The 27,906-nt window shown below is 40.3% G+C and overlaps 1 protein-coding gene across 1 annotated transcript in view; it reads left to right on the top strand.

Annotated features, from left to right (window-relative positions):
* LOC132826114 (broad substrate specificity ATP-binding cassette transporter ABCG2-like) overlaps positions 1-27,906 on the top strand; it is a 104,610-nt gene that overhangs the window by 49,640 nt on the left and 27,064 nt on the right. Inside the window, exons 6-9 of the mRNA XM_060841764.1 lie at positions 8,262-8,378; positions 9,982-10,235; positions 10,332-10,414; positions 26,142-26,231. Of these exons, the coding sequence (XP_060697747.1) occupies positions 8,262-8,378; positions 9,982-10,235; positions 10,332-10,414; positions 26,142-26,231 (544 nt within the window). The remainder of the gene's footprint in view (positions 1-8,261; positions 8,379-9,981; positions 10,236-10,331; positions 10,415-26,141; positions 26,232-27,906) is intronic.

The following is a 27,906-nucleotide window of genomic DNA, read 5'->3' on the forward strand; positions in this document are numbered from 1 at the left end:
TCAACGCTGAGTAAAGTATTGGAGAGAATTCTGAGAGACAGGATTTATGATTACTTGAAAAACTATAGTTTGATTAGAGGTAGTTCGCATGTATTTGTGAGTGACAGATCATGCCTTGCATACCTTACTGAACTTTTTTGAGGAGGTGACAAAACACATTGATGAAGGTATAGCAGGGGATGTGGTGTACATTGATTTTAGCAAGGTCTTTGATAAGGCTCCCCATGGTAAGCTCATTCAGAAAATAAGGAGGCTTGGGGTACAGGGTAATTTGGCTGTCTGGATACAGAATTGGCTGGCCCATAGAAGACGGAAAGTGTTGGTAGATGTGTTGGTATTCAGCCTGGAGTTTGGTGATCAGTAGTGTTTTTGCAGGGATTGGTTCTGGAACCTCTGCTCTTTGTGGTTTTTATAAATGACTTGGACGAACAAGTGGAAGGGTGGGTTAGTAAGTTTGCCGATGACACTAAGGTTGGTGGAGTTGTGGATTGTGTGGAGGGCTGTTGTAGGTTGCAACTGGACATTGACAGGATGCAGAACTGAGTTGAAAAATTGGCAGATGGAATACAACCTGGAAAAGTGTGAAGTGATTCACTTTGGAAGGTTGGATTTGAATGCAGAATACAGGGTTGAAGGCAGGATTCTTGGCAGTGCGGAGGAACAGAGGAATCTTGGGCTCCATGTGCATAGATCTCTCAAAGTTTCCGCCCAAGTTGATAGGGTTGTCAAGAAGGCATATAGTGTGTTGGCTTTCAGTAGCAAGGAGGATTGAGTTTAAGAGTCATGAGGTTATGCTGCGGCTCTGTAGAGCCCTGGTTAGACTACATTTGGAAGATTGTGTTCAGTTTAGGTCGCGTCATTATAGCTGAAAATGTGTTGCCGGAAAAGCGCAGCAGGCCAGGCAGCATCCAAGGAACAGGAGATTCGACGTTTCGGGCATAAGCCCTTCTCAGGAATCCTGGATGCTACCTGACCTGCTGCGCTTTTCCAGCAACACATTTTCAGCTCTGATCTCTAGCATCTGCAGACCTCACTTTCTCCGTTGCGTCATTATAAGAAGGATGTGGAAGCTTTGAAGAGGTTGCAGCAGAGATTTACCAGGACGCTTCCTGGACTGGAGGGCATGTTTTATGAAGAAAGGTTTAGGGAGCTGGGGTTTTTTTCATTGGAGTGAAGAAGGATGAGTGGTGCCTTGATAGAGGTGTACAAGATGATGAGAGGCATAGATAAAGTGGATGGCCAAAGACTTTTTCCCAGTGCGGAAATGATTATCATGATGGGGAGTAATTTTAAGGTAATTGGAGGAATGTTTAGGGGAGATGTCAAAGGTAGGTTCTTTACACAGAGTGTGGTGAGAACAAAGAACAAAGAAAATTTACAGCACAGGAACAGGCCCTTCGGCCCAACAAGCCTGTGCCAATCCAAATGTATTGTCTAAACCTGTTGGTCAATTGCTAAGCATATGTACTCCTCTACTCCCCACCTACTCATGCATTTATCCAGACGCATCTTAAATGAATCTAACGTGCTTGCCTCAACCAGCTCTGCTGGCAAAGTGTTCCAAACGCTCACTACCCTCTGTGTGATGTACTTGCCGCATGTATCCCCCCTTAAACTTTCCACCTCTCACCTTGAAAGCGTAGCCCCTCATTATTGAATCCTTCACCCTGGGAAAAAGCTTGTCTTTATCCACCCAGTCTATATCTTCATGATTTTATAAACCTCAATCAGGTCCCCCCTCAATCTCCTTTTCTCTAATGAAAATAAACCTAACCTACTCAACCTTCTATACCAGGCAACATCCTCGTAAACCTTCTCTGCACCCTCTCCAAAGCGTCCACATCCTTTTGGTAATGTGGCGACCAGAACTGTACTCAATATTCTAAATGCGGCCGAACCAATGTATTGTACAATGTTAACATGACTTGCCAGCTCTTTTACTCAATATCCCGTCCAATGAAGGCAAGTATACTATATGCCTTCTTGACCACTCTATCCACCTGTGCAGCAACCTTCAGGGTACAATGGGCCTGCACTCCCAGATCTCTCTGTCCATCAACTTTTCCCAATACTCTTCCGTTCATTGTATAATTCGCTCTAGAATTAGTCTTGACTGAATGTATCATCTCACATTTGTGTGGATTGCAAACTTGCTGATCATACCAACAGTGCCCTCTTCCAGATCATTTATGTATATTACAAACAACAGTGACCCCAATACTGACCCCTGTGGAACACCACTGGTCACCTTTCTCCATTTTGAGAAACTTCCTTCAACTACTACTCTCTGTCTCCTGTGTTGCTCAACCAGTTCTTTATCCACCTCGCTAGAACACCCTGCATACCATATGACTGCACTTTTCCATTAGTCTACCATGGGCAATCTTGTCAACCGCTTTACTAAAGTCCATGTATATGACATCAACAGCCCTAACTTCATCTATCAACTTGGTCACTTCCTCAAAGAACTCTATTTCAGCCCCTTAGAGATCAACAAGGTTGTCTACGTGGAGATTGGAGAGATACTAAATGAATATTTTGTGTCAGTTTTTACTGTGGGGAAAGTTATGGAATCTAGGAAACTCAAGGAAATAAATACTGATTTCTTGAAAATGGTCCATATTATGGAAGAGTCAGTGCTGGAGGTCTTAAAAACACACAAGTGGATAAATCTCCGAGACCTGATCAAGTGATAATCCCAGAACATGGTGGGAAATTAGGGAAGAAATTGTGAGGCCCTTAGGAGTGATATTTGTATAAGTGACAGCCAAATGTGTCCTTACTAATGTCTTGTACAACTGCAACAAGACATCCCAACTCCTATGCTCAATGTTCTGACCAATGAAAGTAAGCATGCCGAAAGCCTTCTTCACCGCTCTGACTACCTGTGACTCCACTTTCAAGGAGCTATGAACTGTAACCTAGATATCTTTCTTTTATAACACACCATGTCTATCCAATGACCATTTAAATGCCCTTAAAGTTGGCAATTCTACTACTGTTGCAGGCATTGCATTCCATGTCCCTGCTGCACTCTGAGTAAAGAAACTACCTCTGACATCAGTCCTATATCCAATCTTACATCCAATTTAAAGCTATGTTTCCTTGTGCTAGCCATCGCCATCCGAGAAAAAAGGCTCTAATCTATCTCAATTAAGTCACCTGTCAACCTCCTTCTCTCTAATGAAAACAGCCTCAACAAAAGTAAGGCTCACAGATCTATAATTTCCAGAGTTGTCTCTACTCCCCTTCTTGACAAGGGAACAATATTTGCTATCCTCCAATCTTCTGGCACTCTTCCTGTCGACAATGATGACATAAAGATCAAAGTCGAATGCTCGACAGTCTCCTCCCTGGCTTCCCAGAGAATCCTAGGATAAATCCCATCCGGCCTAGGGGACTTATCTGTTTTCATACTTTCCAGAATTGCTGACACCTCCTAATGCACCTCAATCCCATCTAGTCTAGTAGCCGGTATCCCAATATTCTCCTCAACCACATTGTTTTTTTCTAGAGTGAATACTGATGAAAAATATTCATTTAGCACTTCTCCATTTCCTCTGATTCCATGCACAACTTCCCACTACTATGCTTGATTGACCCTAATTTTACTCTCATCATTCTTTTATTCCTGATGTACCTATAGAAGGCCTTAGGGTTTTCCTTGATCCTATCCACCAGTGACTTCTCATGTCCTGGCTCTTCTTAGCTCTCTCTTTAGGTCTATCCTGGTTAACTTGTAACTCAAATGTCCTAACTGAGCCATCACAGCTCATCCTAACATAAACCTTCTTCTTCTTTTTGGCAAGAGATTCAATTTCCTTAGTAAACCATTGCTCCTGCGCTCGACAACTTCCTCCTTGCCTGGCAGGTACGTACTTATCAAGGACCCAGGGTCGCCTGTCCTTGAATAAGCTCTACATTTCAACTGTGCCCATCCCTTGCAGTTTCCTTCCCCATTCTATGCATCCTAAGTCTTGCCTAACTGCATCGTAATTGCCTTCCCCCCAGCTATAACCTTTGCCCTGTGGTATATACCTATCCATTTCCATTGCTACAATAAACATAACTGAGTTGTGGTGCATACCTACCTCCAAACCTGGCCTGGTTCATTACCCAGTACCAAATCCAATGTGGCCTTGCCCCTTGTTGGCCTGTCTACATAAATGCTCCTGCACACATTCGACAAAAACTGACTCATCTAAAATACTTGAACTATAGTATTCCCAGTCAATATTTGGAAAGTTAAAGCCCCCAGTTCCCCATAACAACTACCCTATCACTCTCGCTCCTATCGAAGATCATCTTTGCTATCCTATCATCTACATCTCTGGAACTATTTGGAGGCCTATAGAAAATTTCAAACAGGGTAACCTTTCCTCTCCTGTTTCTAATCTCAGCCGTACTATCTCAGGAGATAAGTCCTCAAATGTCCTTTCTGCAACTGTAATACTGTCCTTGACTAACAGTGCCACACCACCCCCTCTTTTACCATTTTCTCTGTTCTTATTGAACCATCTAAATCCTGGAACCTGCAATAACCATTCCTGTCCCTGCTGTACCCATGTCTTTGAAATGGCCACGACATCAAAATCTCAGGTACCAACCCATGCTACAAGTCCACCCACCTTATGCTGGATGGTCCTGCCATTGAAGTAGACACACTTCAAACCAACTTCTTGCTTCTTGAAATCTTAGTTCTGACCTCACTACTCACAATCTTCTGGACACTGGAGCTACAATTTTTGTTCCCATTCCCCTGCTGAATTAGTTTAAACCCACCCGAAGAACATTAGCAAATCCGCCCCCCCCCAGGATATTGGAACCCCTCAGGTGAAGACCATCCTGTTTGTAGAGGTTCCACCTACCCCAGAAACAGCCCCAATTTACCAGGAGTCCAAAACCCTCCTGCATCATCCCTGTAGCCATGTGTTCAAATCCTCTCTCTCCTTATTCCTCACCTCGTTAGCATGTGGCATGGGCTACAAACCGAAGACAACAACTCTGTTTGTTCTAGCTCTAAATTAAACTCCATCTTCCATTCGTCAGCCCACTTGCCCAGTTGATCAAGATCTCACTGTATTCCCAGATAGCCCTTTTCACTATACCACCAATCTTCATGTCATCTGCAAACTTACTAACCATACCTCTTAAATTCTCATCCAAATCATTTTTATAAGTGACAAATAACAGTCAACCCAGCACCAATCCCTGTGGCACACTGCTGGTCACAGGCCTCCAGTCTGAAAAACAAACCTCTACCACTACCTTGTACTTTCAAGCAATTTTGCGTCCATTTGGCCAGCTCTCCCTGAATCCCATGAGATTTAACCTTATTCAAGAACCTACATATGGTACCTTGTCAAAGACCTTGCTAAAGTCCATGTACACAATGCCGTTCAATGATTTCCCACACACAAAGCCATACTAAGTATCCAAATGAGTTAGTGAATTTTGAGATTTGTAGCTCAGATTGAGGTTCTGAATGTAGGCTTGCTTGCTGAGTTGGGAGGTTCATTTCCAGATGTTTCATCACCCTATGAGGTAACATCTTCAATGGCCCTCAGGCAAAGCAGTGTACATGATTCCTCCTTTCTATTTATATGTTTGGGTTTCATTGGGTTGGTGATGTCATTTCCTGTGGTGATGTCATTTCCTGTTCTTTTTCTCAGGGGGGTGGTAGATGGGGTCTAACTCGATGTGCTTTTGATAAAGTTCCGGTTGGAATGCCATGTTTTTAGGAATTCTCGTTCATGACTCTGTTTGGCTTGTCCCAAGATGGATGTGTTGCCCCAGTTGACCGGGATAGGAAAGATTCAGAAAAGAATTTCTAGAACATTGTTGGGACTGGAGTGTTTGAATTATAAAGAGAGGCTGGATAGGCTGGGACTTTTTTCACTGGAGCGTAGGAAGTTGATGAGTGGCCTTATAGAGGTTTATAAGATCATGAGGAGCATAAATAAGGTGGATAGCAAAGGTCTTTTCCCTCAGTTGGGGAAAGCTCAAATCTAGAGAGAGTATTTTTAAGCTGAGAAGAGAAAGATTTAAAAGGGACCTGAGGGACAATGTTTCTGTACTCAGGGTGCTTTGTATGTTGAATGAACTGCCAGAGGAAGTGGTAGATGCAGTTACAGTTACAATATTTTAAATACGTGTTTAGACAGCTACATGAACAGAAGAGTTTGAGAGGGATAGGGACCAAATGCAGGCAAGTGGACTAGTTTTGATTGGGGAAACTTGGTTGGCATGGAGGGATTGAACTGACCGTTCTGTTTCCATGCTGTATGACTCTATGATTCTAAAGCTGTACATAATACTCTAGCTGTGCCCTAACCAACATTTTTAATGGTTCCAGCTTAACCTCCTTGCTCCTAAACTCTATGCCTTGACTAATAAAGGCAAGTATACCATATGCCATCTGAACCATTTCATCCAACTGTCCTGATACCTTAAGAGACCGATGTATATACTCAACCAAGATGCCTCTGATCCTTGATGCATCCAATATCTGATGAATGGTAGGACCATGGGATGCAGCGAGGATCACAGGCGTCTTGGTGAGCATGTACATTGGTGTCTTGAGGTATTAGGACAGGTGAATGAAATGGCATACGGTATAATTTTGTATCATCTGTGAACCTACTTCCTACAATCAAGTTTAAATCACTTAGAGTATAGAGATGAATCATCCTTTGGTCCAATTTGTCCATGCCAACCAGATATCCTAAATTAATCTAGTTCTAGTTGCCAGCATTTGGTCCTTTGCCCTTTAAATCTTTTCTATCATACACCCATCCAGATGCCTTTAAAATGTTCTAATTGTACCAGTCTCCACCATAACCTCTGGCAGTTCATTCCATACATGCACCACTCTCTGCATGAAAATGTTGCCCCTGAGATCCCTTTTAAATCTTTTCCCTCTCACCTTAATCCAATGCCCTCTCATTTTGGACTCCCCTACCCAGGGACAAAGACCTTGACTATTTACCCTATCCATGCTCTTCATGATTTTATAAACTTCTATAAGATCATCTTTTATCCTCCGACATTCTAGGGAAAACAGACTCAATCTATTTAGCCTCTCCAGCAACTTCAAATCCTCCAATCATGGCAACATCTTGTAAATCTTTTCTGAACCCTTTTAAGTTTAACAACTTCTTTCCTATAGCAGGCAGATGAGAATTGAATGCAGTATTCCAATGCAGTAAACCCCAAACAGCAAGAGCACTAACACTGATTCATAGGGGACCCGCAGTTGGAAAAACACTCCTCAACTGTCACCCTCTGCTTCCTGCTACTCAGCCAATTGTGGATCCAATTTGTTAAATTTCCTTGGATCCACAATTGGCTTTGCTATTGGTCTCCCATTCAGCCTTGCTGAAATCCCAGTGGTCTACATCAAAAGCATTGTACCCATCTACCTGCCAAACATCTTCGAAAAATTTAAGTTGGTAAGCCATGACCACCCTTTAGCAAAACCATGCTAAACTTCTTGATTAATCCCTTCTACTTCAAATGCAAATTAACTTTGTCCTGCAGAATTGCTTCCAATAGTTTCCTCATATTGAAACCCTGTTATCCCATTGACCTTCTGACGAACACTGACAAGGCAGCAGCTGTAGAGAAAGGCTTTGCCAACTTAGCTTTCAAGAACTGAGAAGCTTAATAACAAACTTTACAGCATGGTTTCAGAGCTTCAGGTTCTCCTGTAAGGAAATTAGACCCCTGATATAACAGCCATAAATGCATGTCTATGTAACCTGATGAACAGCATTCTCTTCAATGAAATCTGCAATTATTTTGGATACTCAACCCCAGCTACTATCCCAAATCCAAGTCAGGAGTGGGAAAGACTTCCTCCTTCACTGGATTATCAAGAATCCATGAACTGATAACTACACTGTCAGTTTCATACTTGTAGAAGAGCACTATCTTAATGTGCTCAATTTGACTGATGCAGTATTAGATCTTTCAGGATGAGTATATATTTGTCTAAACCCACAAAATGTTTGCTGCTGCTGGTCCATATAAAGTGACTAACAGAGGTTTAGAAACAGACACCTTTTCAAAACTAAACCAGTGATTGCAGATAGAGAGGAAGGCAATTAGGGGTTTGAGTTTGTCTCTCCTCCTTTGTCTGTAACAGTAGGAAAGGCCTGTAAAGGGGAATATAAATTAATTGATTTCATTAAAATTCCCAGGTACTTGATTTTGCAAGGTATTCCAGTTTATAAGCATTGATGTTGTGTCTTTTGTTTTAGGCTATGAGTGCGAAACCTTCAACAATCCAGCGGATTTCTTTTTAGATGTTATGAATGGAGACTTTAATAGTAAAGAAAATCATCAGCTGGCAGCAGGTTTGGACAATGAAAGTTCAGGTATTTATGATGATATTTCAGATATTTGAGTTCATTATTCCTCTTAAAACTAATGATTTTTGATTTACAGAGAAATGAAGCATATTGTGGGTAACATTTTGAACATACAACTGAAGAAAGAAAATGACAAGTTTCGTTATGTGTGTCCTAATGCAGGAGTTCAAATTACTGGACTGTTAGGATGGGAGTTTGGCCAGATGATTAGATTAGATTAGATTCCTTACAGTGTGGAAACAGGCCCTTCGGCCCAACAAGTCTACACCAACCCCTCCAAAGAGTAACCTATCCCCCTCTGACTAATGCACCTAACACTATGAACAATTTAGCATGGCCTATTCACCTGACTTGCACATCTTTAGATTGTGGGAGGAAACCGGAGCATCCGGAGAAAATTGTTAAATACTATGCACTCTTGTACTGAACTCTATTTAAGTTCAGGAAGAAGATTGCAGAAGATCTGCAATCTTCTTCCTGACCTCTCCGCCCCCACTCCACTCTGGCCTATCACCCTCACCTTGACCTCCTTCCACCTATCGCATCTCCAACGCCCCTCCCCCAAGTCCCTCCTCCCTACCTTTTATCTTAGCCTTCTGGACACACTTTCCTCATTCCTGAAGAAGGACTTATGCCCGAAACGTCAAATCTCCTGTTCCTTGGATGCTGCCTGACCTGCTGCGCTTTTCCAGCAATACATTTTTCAGCTCTGATCTCCAGCATCTGCAGTCTTCACTTTCTCCTCTATTCAAGTTCCCAAAGTACATGTCCTGATTCAGAGCTGCCATGAACACAAACTTGTAAACTGTATTCTTTGGATCTCTTTTGAATAACTAATACCGCAACAACTGGCAGAATAACTGATACCACCAAATAACTTCAGTTTTTCTAAGTAAACTGGAACCCCAAAATTTTCTTTAAGTATTATTTTAGACAGGTATGGCCAAATGAATGACAAGGAAGAAAAGTTCAGGGGCACATGGAGTGGGCAGCAGATAAAAAAAGAATTGGTTGTTGGACCAGTTCTTCAAGTTTTATGGGCGGCATGGTTAGCACTGCTGCCTTACAGCATCAGAGACTCCAGTTCAATTCCGGCTTCAGGTGACTGACTGCGTGGAGTTTGCACATTCTCCATGTGTCTTCCTCCGGGTGCTCTGGTTTCCTCCCACAGTCCAAAAATGTGCAGGTTAGGTGAATTGGCCATGCTAAATTGCCCGTAGTGTTAGGTGTAGGAGAATGGGTCTGGGTGGGTTGCGCTTTGGCGGATTGTTGTGGACTTGTTGGGCTTGTTTCCACACTGTAAGTAATCTAAACTTAAGGATTTGTGAGTATCTTTACTTATTACTAGGTCACATTTCCCTTACCATTAAAAGAGAGAACCTGAGGATGCTCTTTAATATTAAAAGTACTATGTAATTGAAAATTTTCATGATTAATTATTATTACCACAACAAAATACTGAAAGTGTCAAATTCTTAAACTAAACAGTCAAACTCCGCAGGTCAGGCAGCACTTTTGCAGAGAAATGTGGTTAATGTTTCAGGTCTATGACCTTTCAAGGTGAAATGCTGGTATTTTTATCGATTTGTTTATTTTTTTTCAGTTGCAGGAAAATCAACGTCAGACATGAAACAGGAAAAAACTTTTGCAGAGAAGCTGGCTGAATCCTATATGAAATCAAGCCAGTATCAAGAGACAGTGGAAATACTTATGCAGATAGAAGGAAACAGAGGTGATAAAGAAATAAAAGAAATGCAAATGCAGTCAATTACATATACAACAAGCTTCTTACATCAACTTTTCTGGGTTAGTAATCGGATATTTAAGAATTTTATTCGAAACCCACAGTCATCTATTGCCGAGGTGAGAGGAATCTTATTTAAGCACTAGTTTAAATATGTGTGAATTTTGTGCATGTCTGCTGAAGTGACTTAACATTATTCTACAATCTCAATGCAGGTTTTTCTTAATAGTCTTCTGGGATTCTTTCTTGGTGCAATCTATTTTGGAGTAAAACTTGATTCAAGTGGAATTCAAAACAGGTACATAGATAATTCATGTGGAAAAGGGTTTGTTAACTTCTTGCAGTTTACCAATTTGTTTGGCTCCTGAAAGTGGTCAGGACATCAAAAAAAATCAAGGGCTATGATCCTGGAATTTCTGAGCTAATGAGAGGGACTAGTAGATGACTGTGCAACTGACATGTGGCCTGCCATTTGCAGGGGGCAGGGGGTATCTGCTCAGGTCACATTGGATCTCCCAGGTCACTGGATCTTTGTAATGGATCTCTCAGCATAATTTTGACACTTCCTTCAACTGTGAACTTAGATGACTAACAGTTTAAGGAGCAGGACCTTGCAAGATCAAATGGAAAATCTAAGAATTTGCAGGAACTCAATATAACCTTCTACCTATTACTTTGTAATGAATTCAGCCAGGTTTGTATGGTCTGATAGCAGGAATTTAGTAGAATCTACCAATTCATCCAATCACTGTATCCATTGATTGTATATTATAAATAATTAATCTACGTAGATTTCTTCCTGCCTTTGACTATTATATGTTGCTATCGCTATCTTTATAATGGAAATCAACTTTATAAGCATTTCATGTCTTTTTGCGAATGTAAGCTTTACAGTAGCATCACAGGTATGGTTATTTTAGCAGTTCCCATTATAAAATAATTTATAGTGGGTATATAAAAAGATTATCTATGGTGTAACCCTAAATACCAGGATGTTGCCAGGTATGGAGGGAAGGTCTTAAGAAGAAAAGAAGAAGGACTTGAGACTGGTTTCGTTAGAGAGAAGGAGTTTGAGAGGTGACTTAATTAAGACATATAAGATGATCAGAAGATTAGATAGGGTTGACAGTGAGAGTGTTTTTCCTAGCATGATGATGGTTAACATAAGGGGACATATCTTTAAATTAAGGGGTGATAGATATAGGATAGATGTCAGAGGTAGGTTCTTTACTCAGAAAGTAGTAAGGACGTGGAATGTTCTGCCTGCAACAGTAGTAGACTTGCCAACTTTAAGGCCATTTAAATGGTCATTGGATAAACATATGGATGAAAGTGGAATAGTGTAGGTTAGATGGACTTCAGATTGGTTTCACAGATCGGCGAAATATCGAAGGCTGAAGAGTCTGTACTGCGCTGTAATATTCTGTGTTCTAATCCCACTTAAAAACTAGAGGAGTGCAGATATCATGAAGAAATATGAGCTGGAGGGAGACGTGAGTTTGTATGGAGGGTTCTGAAAATTAGATATTTAGGTCCATTAGAGTTGTTGTCAAAGTAGGAGTCAATGCAGTTGAGCAAACACAAATGGAGCAATCTAGAATGAGAAATCATAGTTTTAGGATAAGGGATAGCAGATTTAAAACAGAGGTGACAATAAATTATTTCTCTGAAATTTGCAGAATTCACTACCTCAGAATGCAATGGATTCTTAGATATTGAGTAAAGTTAAGGAGGAGAAAGAGGAGTTGAGACCAAGATCACATCAGCTATTGTTGTACCAAATGGCAGAACAGACTCAAGGAGCTGAAATGCCTACTCCAACCCCTATTTACTATGTTCTAAAGCTGATAAGTGAAAAGTCCTTCATGCAATAATCTAATCTAATCTAAAAAAGTTAGGGTGCGGGCAGCAACGCTTTGAATGAATTCAAATGTATACAATGTGGAAAGTGGAAAGCAGGATGTTTGTCACATTTCATTTTGAAAGCCACAATTATATTTGCCTTCACCACCCTTTCTATAAGTGTATTCTAGATCATAACCACACACATAGTCTGGGGGTTAAAATAGATAGATAGATAGAGAGAGAGAGACAGGGGATGGGAGACAGAAGAAGACTGAGAGGTGGGGTTGAGAAAGAAAAAAAGACTAGGTGTGGTGGGGAAGAAAGAATTGGGGTGGAGAGTGGTTGGTGAAGGGATAAGGGGAGCCAGGATTGGTTTGGAGGAAGTCAGGAGGAGAGTAGTAGTCTCATAGAGGATTGAGGAAAGGGGTTTGAGGAGACAGATGGCAAGATGACAAGGCTGAAGGTGGAGTAAGAACCATCTTGAGCAACCTAGGCTTTCTCTCAACTTCCTCAAGCATCTGAAGCTCTTACTGCTTGACGCAGTCACCTGGTTCTGGTGCTGCTGCGGTCTGCTCCAACTAATTAAGGATGTGAGTGACTAAGTCAGTGGCTGAGTGGCAGCAAGCCTGTAATCCTTTGGTCAAGATTGCCAGCCACCACTAAATGATAGCCAGTATATTTTGTTTAATATTTCAGGCCCAGACTTACTCAAGAATAAGTTATTCCCTCTCGTGCAGGTAAAAAAACAGGCTAAAGACCAATTAATACAATAGACAATATAAATGCTATCAATTGTTTTTTCCTTCCAAGAAGGTTATTTCTCAAGTTGGCTTTGACTCTTTGCTTTTAATCTACATCATCTGTCTCTTAACCCTTCTTCCAGAGAAGAGTGTCTTTCTATCTACTCTAAGTCCGTAGGATTTTGAATATCTGTATCATGTCTGCACTCAATTCCAGCTTCTCTACTTCAACACATTGTTAAAGTCTCTCAACCGTGGAAACATTCTTTTGAATCTTTTCTGTATTTGATGTAAAGTCTTCCTAAAATGTAATGTTCAAAATTGAATGCTGTACTCTACTTGTCACCAAACCAGTGATTTTTAAAGGTTCTTTAATTCCTGACTTTGCACTCTGTGCCTTTCTTTGTAAAGCTCAGGATCAAGCATGTCTTTTTAACCACATACAGTGATTTGTGCAAGTATAACCCAGCTCTCTCAGTTCCTACAAATGAAGTTCATCATAGATAAATGTGCTACTGTACATTTTGGTACAAAGCAAACAGCTGTCAGGTGTTGCACAGTGTCTGGAGCATACACAGTGAAAGTACGCATGAACAAAGATGCTTTTCTTTCTTATCTGCAGGCGGTGAGGATACAGGACCACAGAGGGAGTGCGTGAGTTGCTGGAGGGATGGGGAGGGTTTATGAACACATATCAAAGTTCTCAAACATCGATGAACAACGAACAAGTCCCAGATTCATGTCTCTGGAACCTTTACCTGGGTTGCAAGATGGTGGTGGTGGAGTAGACAGTGTTCAGGCTTGTACTCTTTGTCCCCTTTTTTCTTTTCCTTTTTCCACTTTTTTTTCTCATATTTACCAGACAAAGAGAGCTGATCGGTGTGAAGATGGCTTTGATGGGCTCCGGAGCAGTGGCAGCATCTTCAGCGGCAGTGTGGCTACAGAGTCAGTCAGTTGGCCTATGACGTCTGCGACAGAACTCTCGCTTCTGCGTGGAGTGGGCCCCTGGCAGCAGCATGGTGTGGGCTGGGAAGGCCAGAGCAGTACTCTGGTGGCAGCATGACATAGTCTTGGAAACCCGCAGTGGAGAAAGAAAAGTTGCTCTCTCTTTAAGTTATCTTTTTTAAAAAATTTATTCTAAGTTAATATGAGTGGCGCTTACATAAACAATTTTCATTGTATTTTATATTGAATACAAGTGACAATAATTGATTCAATTCAGTTCAGAATGTGCAAGTCTAGGTAGGATATTGGAGCAAAGGGATCTTTGAGTACAAATACAGTTCACTAAAAGTCACGCCATAAGTTAACAAAGTCATTAAAAACAAAGCAAAAGGATAAAATTGAATAGCGAGGAAGTTCTGCTAAACCTGCATCGAACCACTGTTAGAACATATTGTGTGGGTCATCAGTTTTTAAAAGATTATTAGACTGGATCTCTTTTCCCTTCAAAAAAGAAGTGGTAACCTGATAGAGGAACTTTAACGAGTTTTGAGAAGATTTGTGACTCAGATTGAGGTTCTGGGCGTAAGTGTGCTCGCTGAGCTGGAAGGTTCATTTTCAGACGTTTTGTCATCATACCAGGTAACATTATCAGTGAGCCTCCGGTGAAGCACTGGTGGTATGGCCTGCTTTTTATATATGTATTTATGTTTTCTTGGGTTGGTGATGTCATTTCCTTTGGTGATGTCATTTCTTGTGGACAAAACCTACAGACAAACCAATGGAACACCCTTGGGATCTCCAATATCAGGGTTCTTAGCAGAGGCAGTAATGCAGAGACTCGAACAAATAGCTCTGCCAAACATCCAACCAAACTTTGTGTCTGCTACGTGGATGACACCTTTGTCATCACTAAGAAAAACTTAGAGGAAACCTTCAAGACCATCATTTTATGCCAGTAAGTTCCCTTATTGGCATAAAATTCATTAAAGAGGAGGAAAACAACAACAAACAGCCATTCCTAGATGTCGCAGTAGAGCAAACTGCCATGGGGAACTTCAAACCAGTGTCTACAGGAAAACAACACACCGACCAAATACTGAACTACAGAAGCAACCATCCCAAAACCCACAAACAGCGCTGCATTAGAACATTATTTCCACAAGCCACCACACACTGCAGCACAGAGGCACTATGAAGAACAGAGGAAAATCATCTATACAGTGTATTCAAAAAGAATGGGTACCCAATTAACACAGTCCACTGATTTCTCAGCATCAAACCCAAACAAGCAGACAAAACACGTCCAGAAACCATAGCCACTCTCCCCAACATCAAAGACATCTCCGAAATGACTGCCAGACTACTCAGACCTCTTGGCATCACGGTAACCCACAAACCCACCAACACACTAAAACAGCAGCTAATTAACTTGAAAGATCCTATACATACAGCAAGCAAAACTAATGTCATTTACAAAATACCTTGCTAGAAATGTAACAAACGCTACATTGGACAAACAGGCAGAAAACTAGCCACCAGGATACATGAACATCAACTAGCCACAAAAAGACATGACCCACTCTCACTAGTATGTTTACATACAGATGAGGAAGGACACCACTTTGACTGAGACAACACATCCATCCTAGGACAAGCCAAACAGAGGACATGCATGAGAATTCCTAGAAGCATAGCACTCCAACTGGAACTCTATCAACAAACACATTGATTGGATCACATTTACCACCCCCCTGAGAAAAAGAACAGGAAATGACATCACCACAAGAAATGACATCGCCAACCCAAGGAAACCTGAACACATAAATAAAAGATAGGCCAAGCCACCAGTGCTTCACCGGAGGCTTACTGATGATGTTACTTAGTATGGTGATGAAACATCTAAAAACGAACTTTCTAGCTTATTTCCTCATAGAGGAGTCTACTAATATAAGATAGTCACTGAGGAATCTCATAGAAATTTCAGAAGAAATTTCTTTACACAGGTGGTGAAAATGTGGTACTCAGTACCACAGTAGTGGTTTAAGCACATAGTGTAAATGTAGTTCAAGGAAAGCTAGACAAGCAAATGAGAGAGAAGGGAAAAGGTGGTTATATTGGTTCATTTAGATGTTAAAAAAATTGAGTGACAGAGTGGTTAGACAGGACACTAGGATAACTCCCTGCTCTTCTTTGAAATAGTGCTTTAGGATATTTTACATTAATCTGAACAGTTTTATGTTTCAATCAATGGTGCAATGCCCCCTAAATATTGTACTGCAATGCCAGCTTTGATTTTGGGGCCCATGTTCTACAGGGGAACTGTAATGTTGTTGTAGAGATTGAGGCTTTTGTCATATAGAGGAGGCGGCAAGGATAGATCTTTACAGGACTTCAGAAATACTTTTAATTAGACCACAAGAGAAGGATCCAAGAAAGGGCAGTGAGAACAAGCAGAACAATGGAAAAAGATTTTGGGAAAGAATACTGATTTTGACTATAAAAAGGTTGCACTGAAGTATTAGTAGGGAAAAAGGGGTAGTACCTAATTGCTGCAAGTGTCACTGGTGACTCTACTATTTTATTGCTGTGGTAGTGGCATAGGCTTGATTGAAGATATTCAAAAGGGAATTGCTGTAAAGGTGGCATCAAGTTGGGAAGCTCAAATATTTTGGTTAGCAAAAGCAACTGATAATGATTGTTGTCCTTCCAGATCAAAAAACTTAATGTACAGACTCATCAACAGTGAACACAGATAGTTATATAGCCCCAGTCTGTGTGCACTGTATCAGAGACAGAAGGGGCATTGGAACTCATATGTCAACATGGTTAAATGCTGCTCTATGACAGTGTTCATGGACTGCAAGGAGTCATTGGCATGATTCTTTTTAAAAATGACAAAAACTCTGGGTCAGAGCTCTCCAGCTGATATTTCCAGCTCATTGGTCTTGTGGTCACACCACTTTGAAATTCCTTTAAACTTGTCTTTGTTGTTTATCATACAGTAACTATGTCAGAATGTAATGATCCTCCCTTCTAATTGCTTGCCCTAGCCAGTGCAATAATTCTTTCAGGAGCATCTCCTCAATATGTGTTGTTTGAACTTAGTCTAAGATCTTGAGTATTGTAATCTGTCAACAGATCCTGAGGATAAAGTGAAGACCATACATGTGAAGTTGTTCCAACTTCTTTAAGTTGTAATAGAGTACAAGGCTCAGAAGCATAGAGAAGTAATTGCACAAACATTATACAACTTGATCTTGGTAGTCAGTTTAATGTGATAGTTTAGTACTCTGATTTGAGACCTTTCAAGCAACTGGCTCAGTTTGCTAATCTTAGTTTATAATCCTTTATCAAGCAAACTATTGTTGGAGATAATGATTCCTCAGTGTACAAAGCTATCAACATTTTGCACCTTTGTATCATTGTAAATGTCTTATTGAACAGCACTGAAATTTGATAAGGGCTGATAAGACTGATGATCAATACAAATAGTTTTGGAGCCTGTGAAAATCTGTCAATGACAATCTGAAAATCTCTTGCTGAATGAGCCACTGGGGTACAGTTATCAGCAAAATTGACTTCCTGGATGTGTTCCAAAGGCATTTTGGTCTTTGCACAAAAACACCACAGGTCAAAGAGTGAGCTATCAAGATGATATTGGAAATGCACTCTCTTTTCGAGATTCTTAACAGCATGGTGAAGGTCACTGGTGAAGAACAAGATAAAAGGATTGATGACCATAGACCTGCTTCATTCCATTCAAGTTCTGAAAGGAGGCTAATGATATTCTACTTAAAAGGACTTGGCTTGTCATTCCAACATGGAACAGCTGTATGAATATGACTAATTCTTTTTTGCAACTATGTTGGTTCAGGATTGCCAGAGGATTACCTGATTGAGTGTGTCAAAGGCCTTTGTGTGGTCAGTGAAAAAGTGCCACGTTCTGTTTGAGGCATTTTTCCTGAATTTGTTTGATAAACATCATGTCAATAATGTTGAGACCTGGGCAAAAATTACACTCAGCCTCAGATAGATTTGTTTCTGCCAGAATGATAAGTCTGTTTAGGATAAAGTGAGCAAAAACTTTCCAGCTTTGGACAGAATTGAGATTCCTCTGCTTGCCACAGTGCACTTTGCTGCCTTTTTTTTGTACAGAGCAATAATCATAGCATTGCAACAAGCCATTTATGTATTCTTCATTCCAAATGCATAAGACGACATCATAGGAGACCCCTATTGCGTCATGGTTTGCCATTTTAAAACTTTCTGCTGGAATTTAATCACTTCCTAAAGCCTTGTCTGAGTTAATCTGTTTAATTACTTGCTTGATCTCAAGAAAGAAGGAGGCAAATCAGCCTCATTAAGGAAAAGTCACTGAGGAATCTGATCTAGGGCTGTGGAGTTGGCAGTAAGCGTTCCAAGTACTGCTTTATTGGAGCATTATCTCTGGGGCTGAAAAATATTTTTTTCTGGTATCAGTTTGCAAAATATGTCTGCCATAAAATTCAATGGATTCAATGAAAGTGGCACTTCACCACATATCTATAAGTTTATCATGTGGGAAGTGACAGTGGGCAGCTTACAGTAGAACCTGAATGGCATTAAACAACTGGAATGATTCACATAGGTATGGCCCTGACATATGATTGAAGGCATTGAAATGATGAAAGCATAACATTTAGTAAAGTTGCCTCACAGATGCACAGGCAACACATTTCTTATTCACTTCTAAAGCAATAAATGTTCGCAAACATGAACAGCCTTGGTCTGGTGCTATTCATAGGGCCAGTCAGCAAGCTGCAGCTGCATGCCTTCGAGTTATTTGTGCTCTAGCAAAGTTGGTGGAAGCAGTGTGGATAAACTGAAGGAGTTGAAGATTGCTGCTGAATAAAAAAGGCGAAGACAATTACGAAGGGTCATGCCCAGTTCAGATATGCCATACTGTATTATGTATGTTCACTCTACACATGCTTTAAAAATGGAGGTCACAAATCATGTGATTATTGTCATGGCAAAACACAAGAAATCATTCATAGATGGTGAAAGAAGTAATGACCGCGGCCACTTATTTTTTATTCAAAGAATGTAAGAATGAAGAATAAATAATAAGAGCAATCCACAGTGTGTCACTTGGTCCATCCACAATAGTAAGACAAGTGGAAGCTTTGTCATATTTCAGTAAATGAAACAGGGCCTGAAGATCTGTGAATGCTTCTCATTGCAGTTCTATGAGTCCATTGTTATGACTAACATAGTCTAGCTGCTTGTTTTTGTTTGCATGGTTTTCAAGGACATAACAATTAAAAAAGACCTTTTCACCTTTGCGCTTCTTAAAAAGAAGAACAAGGGTGACGATCTGCAACTTGTCCAAAAGGTACTTGCTTGAGAAAAATATTCCAGTCAAGAAGTTGGTTTCTGTCATAAGTGATGGTGTATCTGCTATGCATATTGCCAATGCAGGCTTTGTTACATTTTGCAGGAATGATCCTAGTTTCTCTTGTGAGTTGCAATTGTACTGGCAAGCTTTGGCAAGTAGATGGGCTCTTTTCATGTTATGAAATTTGTTATTAAGAATGTAAATTCAATTTGAGCTAGAGTCCTTTAGCACTGCTTGTTTCAATCCTTACTCACTGAATTCAATGCTGCCTATGGAGAACTACTCTTCCATACTCTTGTGAGGTGAATAAGTTCAGGGAAGGTCCTGCAAAGATTTTTAGATTTGATGCCTGAAATCGTCACTTCCTTTAAATCAAAAATCAAGTCAGCAGCGAGTGGACTTCAGGTTCCTTACAGACATGCTAAAACTGAATGAGCTGAACTGCAAATTGTAGAGAATTCACTGAGACGTAGCACATATGATCAATGTTGAGAATGCTTTGAAATTGAAATTAAGTCTATGGTCTTCTCAGTTAAAAAATAAAATGCTGAAACATTTCCTGAGTTTGGAGAAAATGTTATAAAAACAAATCAAAGAAGAAATCTACCCTGAAAACCTCAATGCACATCCAAGTAAATTAGCAGAAGAATGTAACGAATATTTCAGGAATTAGATGTGATAGAACAAATCATTATGTTTGTTTCAAATCCATTCTTCCCAAGTAGATATTGGTAGGTTAGTTACCAAATTCCACCAGCTGTTTGACTTAAGAAGCAGTGGACTTGATATTGCCTCCTTCTTTCTTGATAATGATTATTCTACAAAATTATATTGAGATGAAAATCAGAGGAAGGAGCAGTGATCTTTGATGACGTAAACAGAGAAAAATAAGTAATTTCAAAGCAAAAGCTTACTTTGGCTTCATATTCCTCTATGGGATATCATTCTCCCAACTAAAGCTAATCAAGTTAAAGTATTGCACCCACCACACAGACAACCATTTGATTGATTGTAGAAAACAGCTGTCTCAAACAATAATCCAGATTTCAAGGCACTGGCAGATAATATGCAGTCACACGTCACACTGAGACTTGGTGAGTTGAAGACAAAATGAATAATTACATATAGAATTGTATTTTAAAAATAAGCAATTTATTCTGTATTTTCTCTGGATTAGATTTTGGATTGCACTTAAATTCAAAAAGTGATCTTGTGATTCAAGTTTGGAGACCACTGATCAAGTCATTTATATAAATTATAAATGTTTATACTCAAGTTCCCACCACCAATTCTTGTGGCACACTACTCATTACATGTTGCTACTGTGAAAAAGAACCACCTATGCCTTCATTCTGCTTCCTGTTAGCCAACCAACCTTCTATCCATGATTTGGAGATGCCGGTGTTGGACTGGGGTGTACAAAGTTAAAAATCACACAACACCAGGTTATAGTCCAACAGGTTTAATTGGAAGCTTTTGGAGCGACGGCTCCTTCATCAGGTGATTATGGAGGCCTCGATCGTAATACAGAATTTATAGCAAAAATTTGCAGTGTGATGTAACTGAAATTATACATTGAAAAATTGATTGTCTGTTAAGCCTTTCATCTGTTAGGATACAGTGATAGTTTCACTTCTTTCATGTGTAAATCACAAAACCCTTCTTTTTAAAGTTGCATTCTCGGGTTAGCTGCTAACAATGGTGATAGCTAGACAATATGTTGAAGGTGTTACCCCCTGTGTTCTCTGTCTAATCTAATAAGTGAGATAACAGAGTTTTACATAAATTCCTGCACTTTTTGAGCTCAGAGTTCTACATGAATATATGCAGTTTTTGAGCAAAGTGCAGTGTAACTCTGCAATACAAATTCACCACACAAAATAAATGTGTGCATGTGGGTCTTTATCTGTCTGCGTGTGTCTGTCTGGGGCGGGGGTTGTGAGTGTGTGTGTGTGTGTGTGTGTGTGTGTGTGTGTAGTGGGTGCAGAGTGTCTTAAGTCTGCGAGGGGGTGCACGTGTGAGCATGGGAGTGTGTGTGTCTATAAGGGTGTGTGTGGGTGTCTCTGTGTGCGTGTCTGTGTGTACCTGTGTCCATGTGTATGTGAGAGTGTGCGTGTGTAGGAATATCTGTGTGTGTGTGTGTAGTGCAATGGTGATCACCTGTAATGTGACATGAACCCAAGGTCCCGGTTGAGGCCCTCCCTATGGGTACCGAACTTAGCTATCAGCATCTGCTCGGCCACTTTCCTCTGCTGCCTGTCCCAAAGTCCACCATGAGCTTCTATTTTTCACAATCATCTTTGATGTGGCACCTTATCAAATGCCTTCTGGAAATCTTAGTACTAAACATTCACTTGTTCCTGTTTATTCACAGCTCATATTATGCTCTCATAGAACTCCCACAGCTTGGTCAATGATTACATAAAATCATATTAATTCTGCCTGATGACTTTGAACTTATCTAACTGCCCTGTCATATCTTGGAGTCATCAAGTTGTACAGCACAGAAACAGACCTTTCAGTCCAACTCATCCATGCTGACCAGATATCCTCAATTAGTCTAGTCCCATTTGCCAGCATTTGACCCATATCCCCCTAAGCTCTTCTTATTCATGTATCCATCCTGATGCCTTTTAAATGTTGTAACCATCTCCTCTGTGACCATCTCCTCTGGTCACTCATTATACATGCAACGCCCTCTGCATGAAAAAGTTGCCCCTTAGGTCCTTTTCAAATCTTTCACCTCTTACCTTAAACCTAAACCCTAGGTATCCCCGACCCTTGGAAAAAGACCTTGGCTATTCACCCTAACATGACCCATTTGATTTTATAAACCTCTATAATATCACCCCTCAGCCTCCAACGTTCCAGGAGAAACAGCCCCAGCCTATTCAGCTTCTCCCTATAGCTCAAACTCTTCAACCCTTCAAAAACATCCTTGTAAATCTTTGCACCCTTTCAAGTTTCACAACATCTTTTTAAGCAGAGAGACTAGAATTGAATGCAGTATTCCAAACGTGGCCTAGCCAATGTCCTGTACAGCCGCAACTGACCAATAAAGACAAGCATAAAGATCAATAAAGACAAATGCTGTTTTCACTACCCTATCTACCTGTGACTCCACCCTCAGAAAACTATGAACCTGCACCTAAGGTGTCTTTGTTTGGCAACAAGGTTGCCATTAAGAGTATAAGTCCTGCCCCCAAAAATGCAACACCTCACATTTATCTGAAATAAACTCCACATGCCCATTGGCCCATCTCATCAAGTAGGTAAAAACAATGACTGATGATGCTGGAAACCAGATTCTAGAATTGAATTGCTGTGCTTTTCCAGCACCACTAATCCACCATCTGATCAAGTTCCTGTCGCACTCTGAGATAACCTTCTTCACTGTCTACTCCACACCAATTTTGGTGTCATCTGAAAACTTACTAACCATTCCTCCTACATTCACATCCAAATTATTTATATAAGTAACCAAAAGTAGTGGACCCAGCACCTATCCTTGTGGTACACTGCTAGTCATAAGCCTCCACTCCAAAAAAAAGCCCTCCATCATCACTCTCTGTCTCATATCTTCAAGCCAATTTTGTATCCAAATGGCTAGCTCTTTCTGGATTCTATGTGATCTAACTTACTAACCAGTCAACCATGTAGAACCAATTTTTTAAATAATGGTTTCTAACATTTTTCCTGTGAAAGATATTAAGCTAACTGAGCTGTAATTTTCAACTTTTCTTTTGGAATATAAGAAATATATTCATTATCTTCAAATCTAATGGAACAGTTTCCAAATGAAGAGAATTTGGAAAATGAAAAGCAATGCATCAACTATCTCAGTGGTCCTTTAAGATCCGTGGACGAAGACCATTTGGAGCCAGGGAATTTTCAGCCTGTGGCACCAGCAATTTACACAGTAACACTTCTCTGGTGATTATGATTTTCCTGAGTTCCTCCTTCCCTTCTATTTCTTGACTTCCTGGTGTTTCTGGGATGTTGCATGCATGCTTTATAGTGAAGAACAATACAAAATACCTGTTCAATTTCTCTCCATTTTCTTATTTTCCATTATTAATGTTCCAGTCTGACTTTCTATAGAACCAAATGCTTATTTTGTTAATTTTTAATTTACAGAAATTTACAGAAATTGTCACTATTCGTTTTTACATTTCTGGCGAATTTTCTCTCAGGCTCTATCTTTACTTACATACATTTTGTTTATATGATTTTTAATGTTTTTATTTAACCACAGATGACAGGTCTGTCATTTCAAATTTCTCTTATTTACTGGAATGTGTCTGTACTGTATATTCTGAAATATCCTCGTAAATGTTTTTCACTCCATCTCTATTAAACTATCCTTTAACCTCATTTGCCAATTCACTTTAGCCAGCTCTGCTGTCATGCCTTCATAATTTATCTTTTTATGAGCCCTGAATCTATTAATCTCGCCCCAAAACTGAATGTAAAATTTAATCTGAATGTAACAATTGCTGCTACGGAAGGGAAACTGGAGTCCTTCCTCAGGACATTTCATTTTACTAAGGTTATGATGATGGAATTCTATCATCCCCTTAACTGAGACCTGAAGCCTTCAAAAAGGCGTAGTCAGTCTTTCAAATGCCAAAGAAGATTGCCATTGCCTTTTCTTTCTTTGCAACTTTTCAAGTGCCAGCTTAGTACTGTGTCACCACTCACCAGCCACAGAAGAGCCCACAAGATGATAGAGGACTTCATTCTCTTCTCTGAGGAAGGAAGAGCAGGATGAAAAGACATCTAAATTTCCCAGGATTGTTGGTCTGCTGATGTTACAGGGCATAATCAACCAGACACAAATGGCAGTGTGGATCTCCTGGTCAGCGGAATATGATAACACAACCACAAGAGTTGCCACACAATAAAAATATAGTTGATTGACATTCAGTTTTAGTGAATGCTTGTCTACTTGGAATAATGCATGATGCTTTTGCCAGGCTGAACCACCCAAAAGGCCAGACTTTTGGTTTGCACATAGCTCATGGCCCCTTTCCACTATCCACAACCCACAATCTGAGGGTGTTCATGAGAATCATGCATTTAAATGTATATGGGGCAAACCCATCCATCAGCTAAAACAAATTTCATTGCTTAGATTGATTGGTGTGATTGAATTGGTATGTACAATACACACTTGATAAGTGTTTGTGATAATGTGTAGTGCCCTTGGTACTATGAAGGTATTATAAAGGTTCAGACACCACCACCTGAGAGGCAGAGGTCATCTGAGAAGGTGGAAGAGAAAGAGAGGAAACCGCATACAATGGCACGGTGGGGGGTGTGAGGTACAATGGTTAGAGGTAAGGGAAGGAGAGAGTGGAGAGCAAATCAGCAAGTCTCCAATTTAGCTGAAATTCTCATTTAATGGCATCATTCAAGTTATAAGGTAAGAATTGGTAGAGAAAATGGATAAGTATAAAGGTCGGTGTGGAGAATCAAGTCCTCGAGTGGAGGCCAGTGAGGGGAAACAGTCCTGGAGCAGAGGCCAGTGCGGTGAATTGAGTTGCAGAGAAAACTCACCTTGGAGCAGCTGAGAGCTGGTGTAGAGCGAACTGGAGGCTTGGGGAAGTGGAGCAGGGATGGTTGTTAGAATGGGATCTGGCGCGGATGGTCAGACTACATGTGGAAGCACTTATGCTGAGCTACTGCACTGTAATTTGTTTGTCTACTGTCTATCCTTTTAACTATGTAATATTTCTAACTTACACTATGAATAACTAAAATAATGCAATTACTTTTCTTTTTCATCCCTTTTATTTATATCAAAGATTTGTACCTAGGTACTTTGTATCTAAGATAGTGCAAGCAGAGGCGACGTTGTAAACTTTTCACTGTACTACTGTACTTGAGAACATGTGACAATAAAGGATATTCTATTCTATTCTATTTGATTCTTGCAAAGGAGAGCACAGAATGTGAATCAATATCAATGGGTGATACTTGTCACAGCTGAATAATTAGAGATATACCAAGGCATTGTGAGATGTGAGTGTTGAAGCTGTGTATGGGCAAAGCATAGAAGTATGGGTGAATCACAAATGTTTGGGTCTGGTAATTGTTCAATTAGGTGATGGGAGTTTTGTGGAGCAGGCACTATGAGCAATGGGCGTACATGGGTATTAGATATGGAGTATTATGCTGCCACATTCTTGGCTTTGATAGCCTTATCAGATGCTCCCATTTAATTCTTAGAGTTACTTCCCCATTGGAAACGTGCCATCCTTTCTTCAACCTCTTAATAGAATGTGTCCAGGGCAGTGCCATTAAGTCAAAAAACCTCTCCCTTACTATGGGATGGATTCTTTGTCATTGGTCAAAATAATTATCTGGTAGCCGGTAGGCATCACTACAACTTCCCTTTATCAGAATGCCAGAGTGGCTTATTTTCTTCATTCTGCTTCTGGGCTCCCTGGAAGTTGAAAGGGGCACCTGCACTGAACTGAACACAATAAGTGCAACCTTCTATTACACAGTATTGGAAATGAGCAAGTTAGAGCAATTTTTCTGTCTTACCAACCCAGTTTCCAATAAGGCGAGGCAGCAGTCCCAACCCCCAGATTCAGCACTGCCCTCTTGACCTGCAATCTTCTTCCCGACCTCTCCACCCCCACCCCCTCTCCGGCCTATCACCTTCACCCTCTCCTCCTTCCACCTATTGTATTCCCAGCGCCCACCCCCCCACCTTTTATCTCAGCCCGTTTGGCACACCAGCCTCATTCCTGAAGAAGGGCTTATGCCCGAAACATCAATTCTCCTACTCCTCGGATGCTGCCTGACCTGCTGCGCTTTTCCAGCACCACACTTTTCAACTCTGGTCTCCAGCATCTGCAGTCCTTACTTTCCTCCAGTTTCCAATAAGTTCAGCATGCTGATCCACAATCCCCTGCATCTTTTTTTTGTGCATAATGTCCAGCTAAGTGAGGAATATTTCGAAATGTTTACCACAATAAAGTCAGATAGTGCAATATTAGGAAAGTGGAGCAGACTAATATGTAGTACCGACCAAAAAGCATACATTTGTGATGTTTATTGCACACTTTAAATGAACTTTGTTAATTGTTGTATTTCTTACATTGTAGAGTCGGTTCTTTCCATTTCCTTGCTTCCTACGAATGCTTTAGTAGTGTGTCTGCTGTGGCATTGTTCATCCAAGCCAGGAAAATCTTCATGTAAGCATACAGTTGTTGTAACTATAAACTATAAATGGTTGTTTATGAATTTTTTAGCTGTTCTGATTATTGACATAACACAGCATATCTACAGAATCATTTTTTTTATAATTGACTTTGGAAAACACTCAATGTTGCTTAGTACTATTTCAACCAAAATTAGCCATTGTCATTCTGTGATTCTCAAGCCTTTGCAGGATGGGTCTAACCATCTTAAATACTATTGAGCTACAATTCACATTGAAACGTTTTGGCTGGGCTCCACCATCTCAAGTCTTTTGGAATGCTGGTGCTGGTAGCTTGGGAAAATTCAACTACTTTAGGCTACTTTGCCTACATAAAAATACAGAGGAAGTGTCTGGAGTTTAGCAGAAACCTACTAACTGTGAAGCTCTAAAGAAATATTGATGGTATGATAAGTCACAAATATAGATATTTTAGGGATATAACTGATATTTTTTGAAATTTGCAAAAAGTTTAAGGTCACGTAAACTGGGACCAGCATCACTATTCTTCTAATCTTCAGGCTGCAGAAGACATGTTTTTCTGATCGTTTCAGGAGAAATCACTGATTTCTGAGGAACAAATGTTCATTCTGCTGTTTACTTTGATTACAAATATCCTCTTATCAGGAAGGGACAAGATGGGAATTTTAGTATGGAGACGTGTGGAGGAGTACACTCAGGTGTGATCGAGAGTTATACTTGGCAAAAATGTAATCATATCTAAATATTGGCTCCAATATGCCTAATTTTAGGGCCTGAATTTGCAGCCTTATAAATATTGGATCTAGTACTGTTTCTGTTAAAGAAAAGGCCATTCCCAGTTCTAATATTGTTCACCGGGGAGCAGGGAAACGATTTGCCTTCCAGATGAAATTAAGTGAGAGAATCAGAGGTGTCATTTTAGACATTTTTAATCAATTCATTCAGATGTGCTGACACACCTCTGGAGCAAGTGGGACTTGAGTTCAGACCTCCTGGCTGACACTGCCATTGTACCTCGAGAGCCCTCACCATTTTCCTTCCAATTGAAGCTAATTAAATTCTGTTTAAAAAACTCCTTTAACACATTGCATCAGCTGAATATAGAAATGTTTGGAATTGATGTATAGATTTCTCATACCTTCAGAAGCAAAGTAACTGAAAAGGGATAGTGAAGAGTGGAAAGCAAATCATAGCAGTCCAGGGCCTCACCCTGGCTAGTCAAAGGTTACTGTGAAAGTCCATAGTGTAGGGGGTAAGATTGGCTAGCTAACATAAACAGAGATTAGACATAAACGAACTATTTTCTGGTTGACAAGGTGTAATGGGTGATGTACCACAGGGATCACTTCTGGGCCTCAACATTTTAAAATTTAGTCTTGGATGAAAGGGCCAAATGCATGGTTACCAAATTTACTGATGTTGAAAAGAAAGGTAACAAAGTATGTCGTACATAAGACATAATGAATATTTTCATTTATGTGAGGAGAATGAAATACAAACATGGTGAAGTTCAGTTATACCCGACACCAGTGAGACAAAACCTGGAAAACTGTACGTAGTATTAGTGTCCTTCTTTAAGGATGTAAATACATTAAAGCCAGTTCAGCGAAGTTTTACTAGACTAACACGTGGCGTGCGGTGAGGGGTAGTGGGGAGCCAATGGCCCAGTGGTATTATTGCAGCTCTGT

The sequence above is a fragment of the Hemiscyllium ocellatum genome, chromosome 22 (assembly GCF_020745735.1).
Source record: "Hemiscyllium ocellatum isolate sHemOce1 chromosome 22, sHemOce1.pat.X.cur, whole genome shotgun sequence".
Lineage (NCBI taxonomy): Eukaryota > Metazoa > Chordata > Chondrichthyes > Orectolobiformes > Hemiscylliidae > Hemiscyllium > Hemiscyllium ocellatum.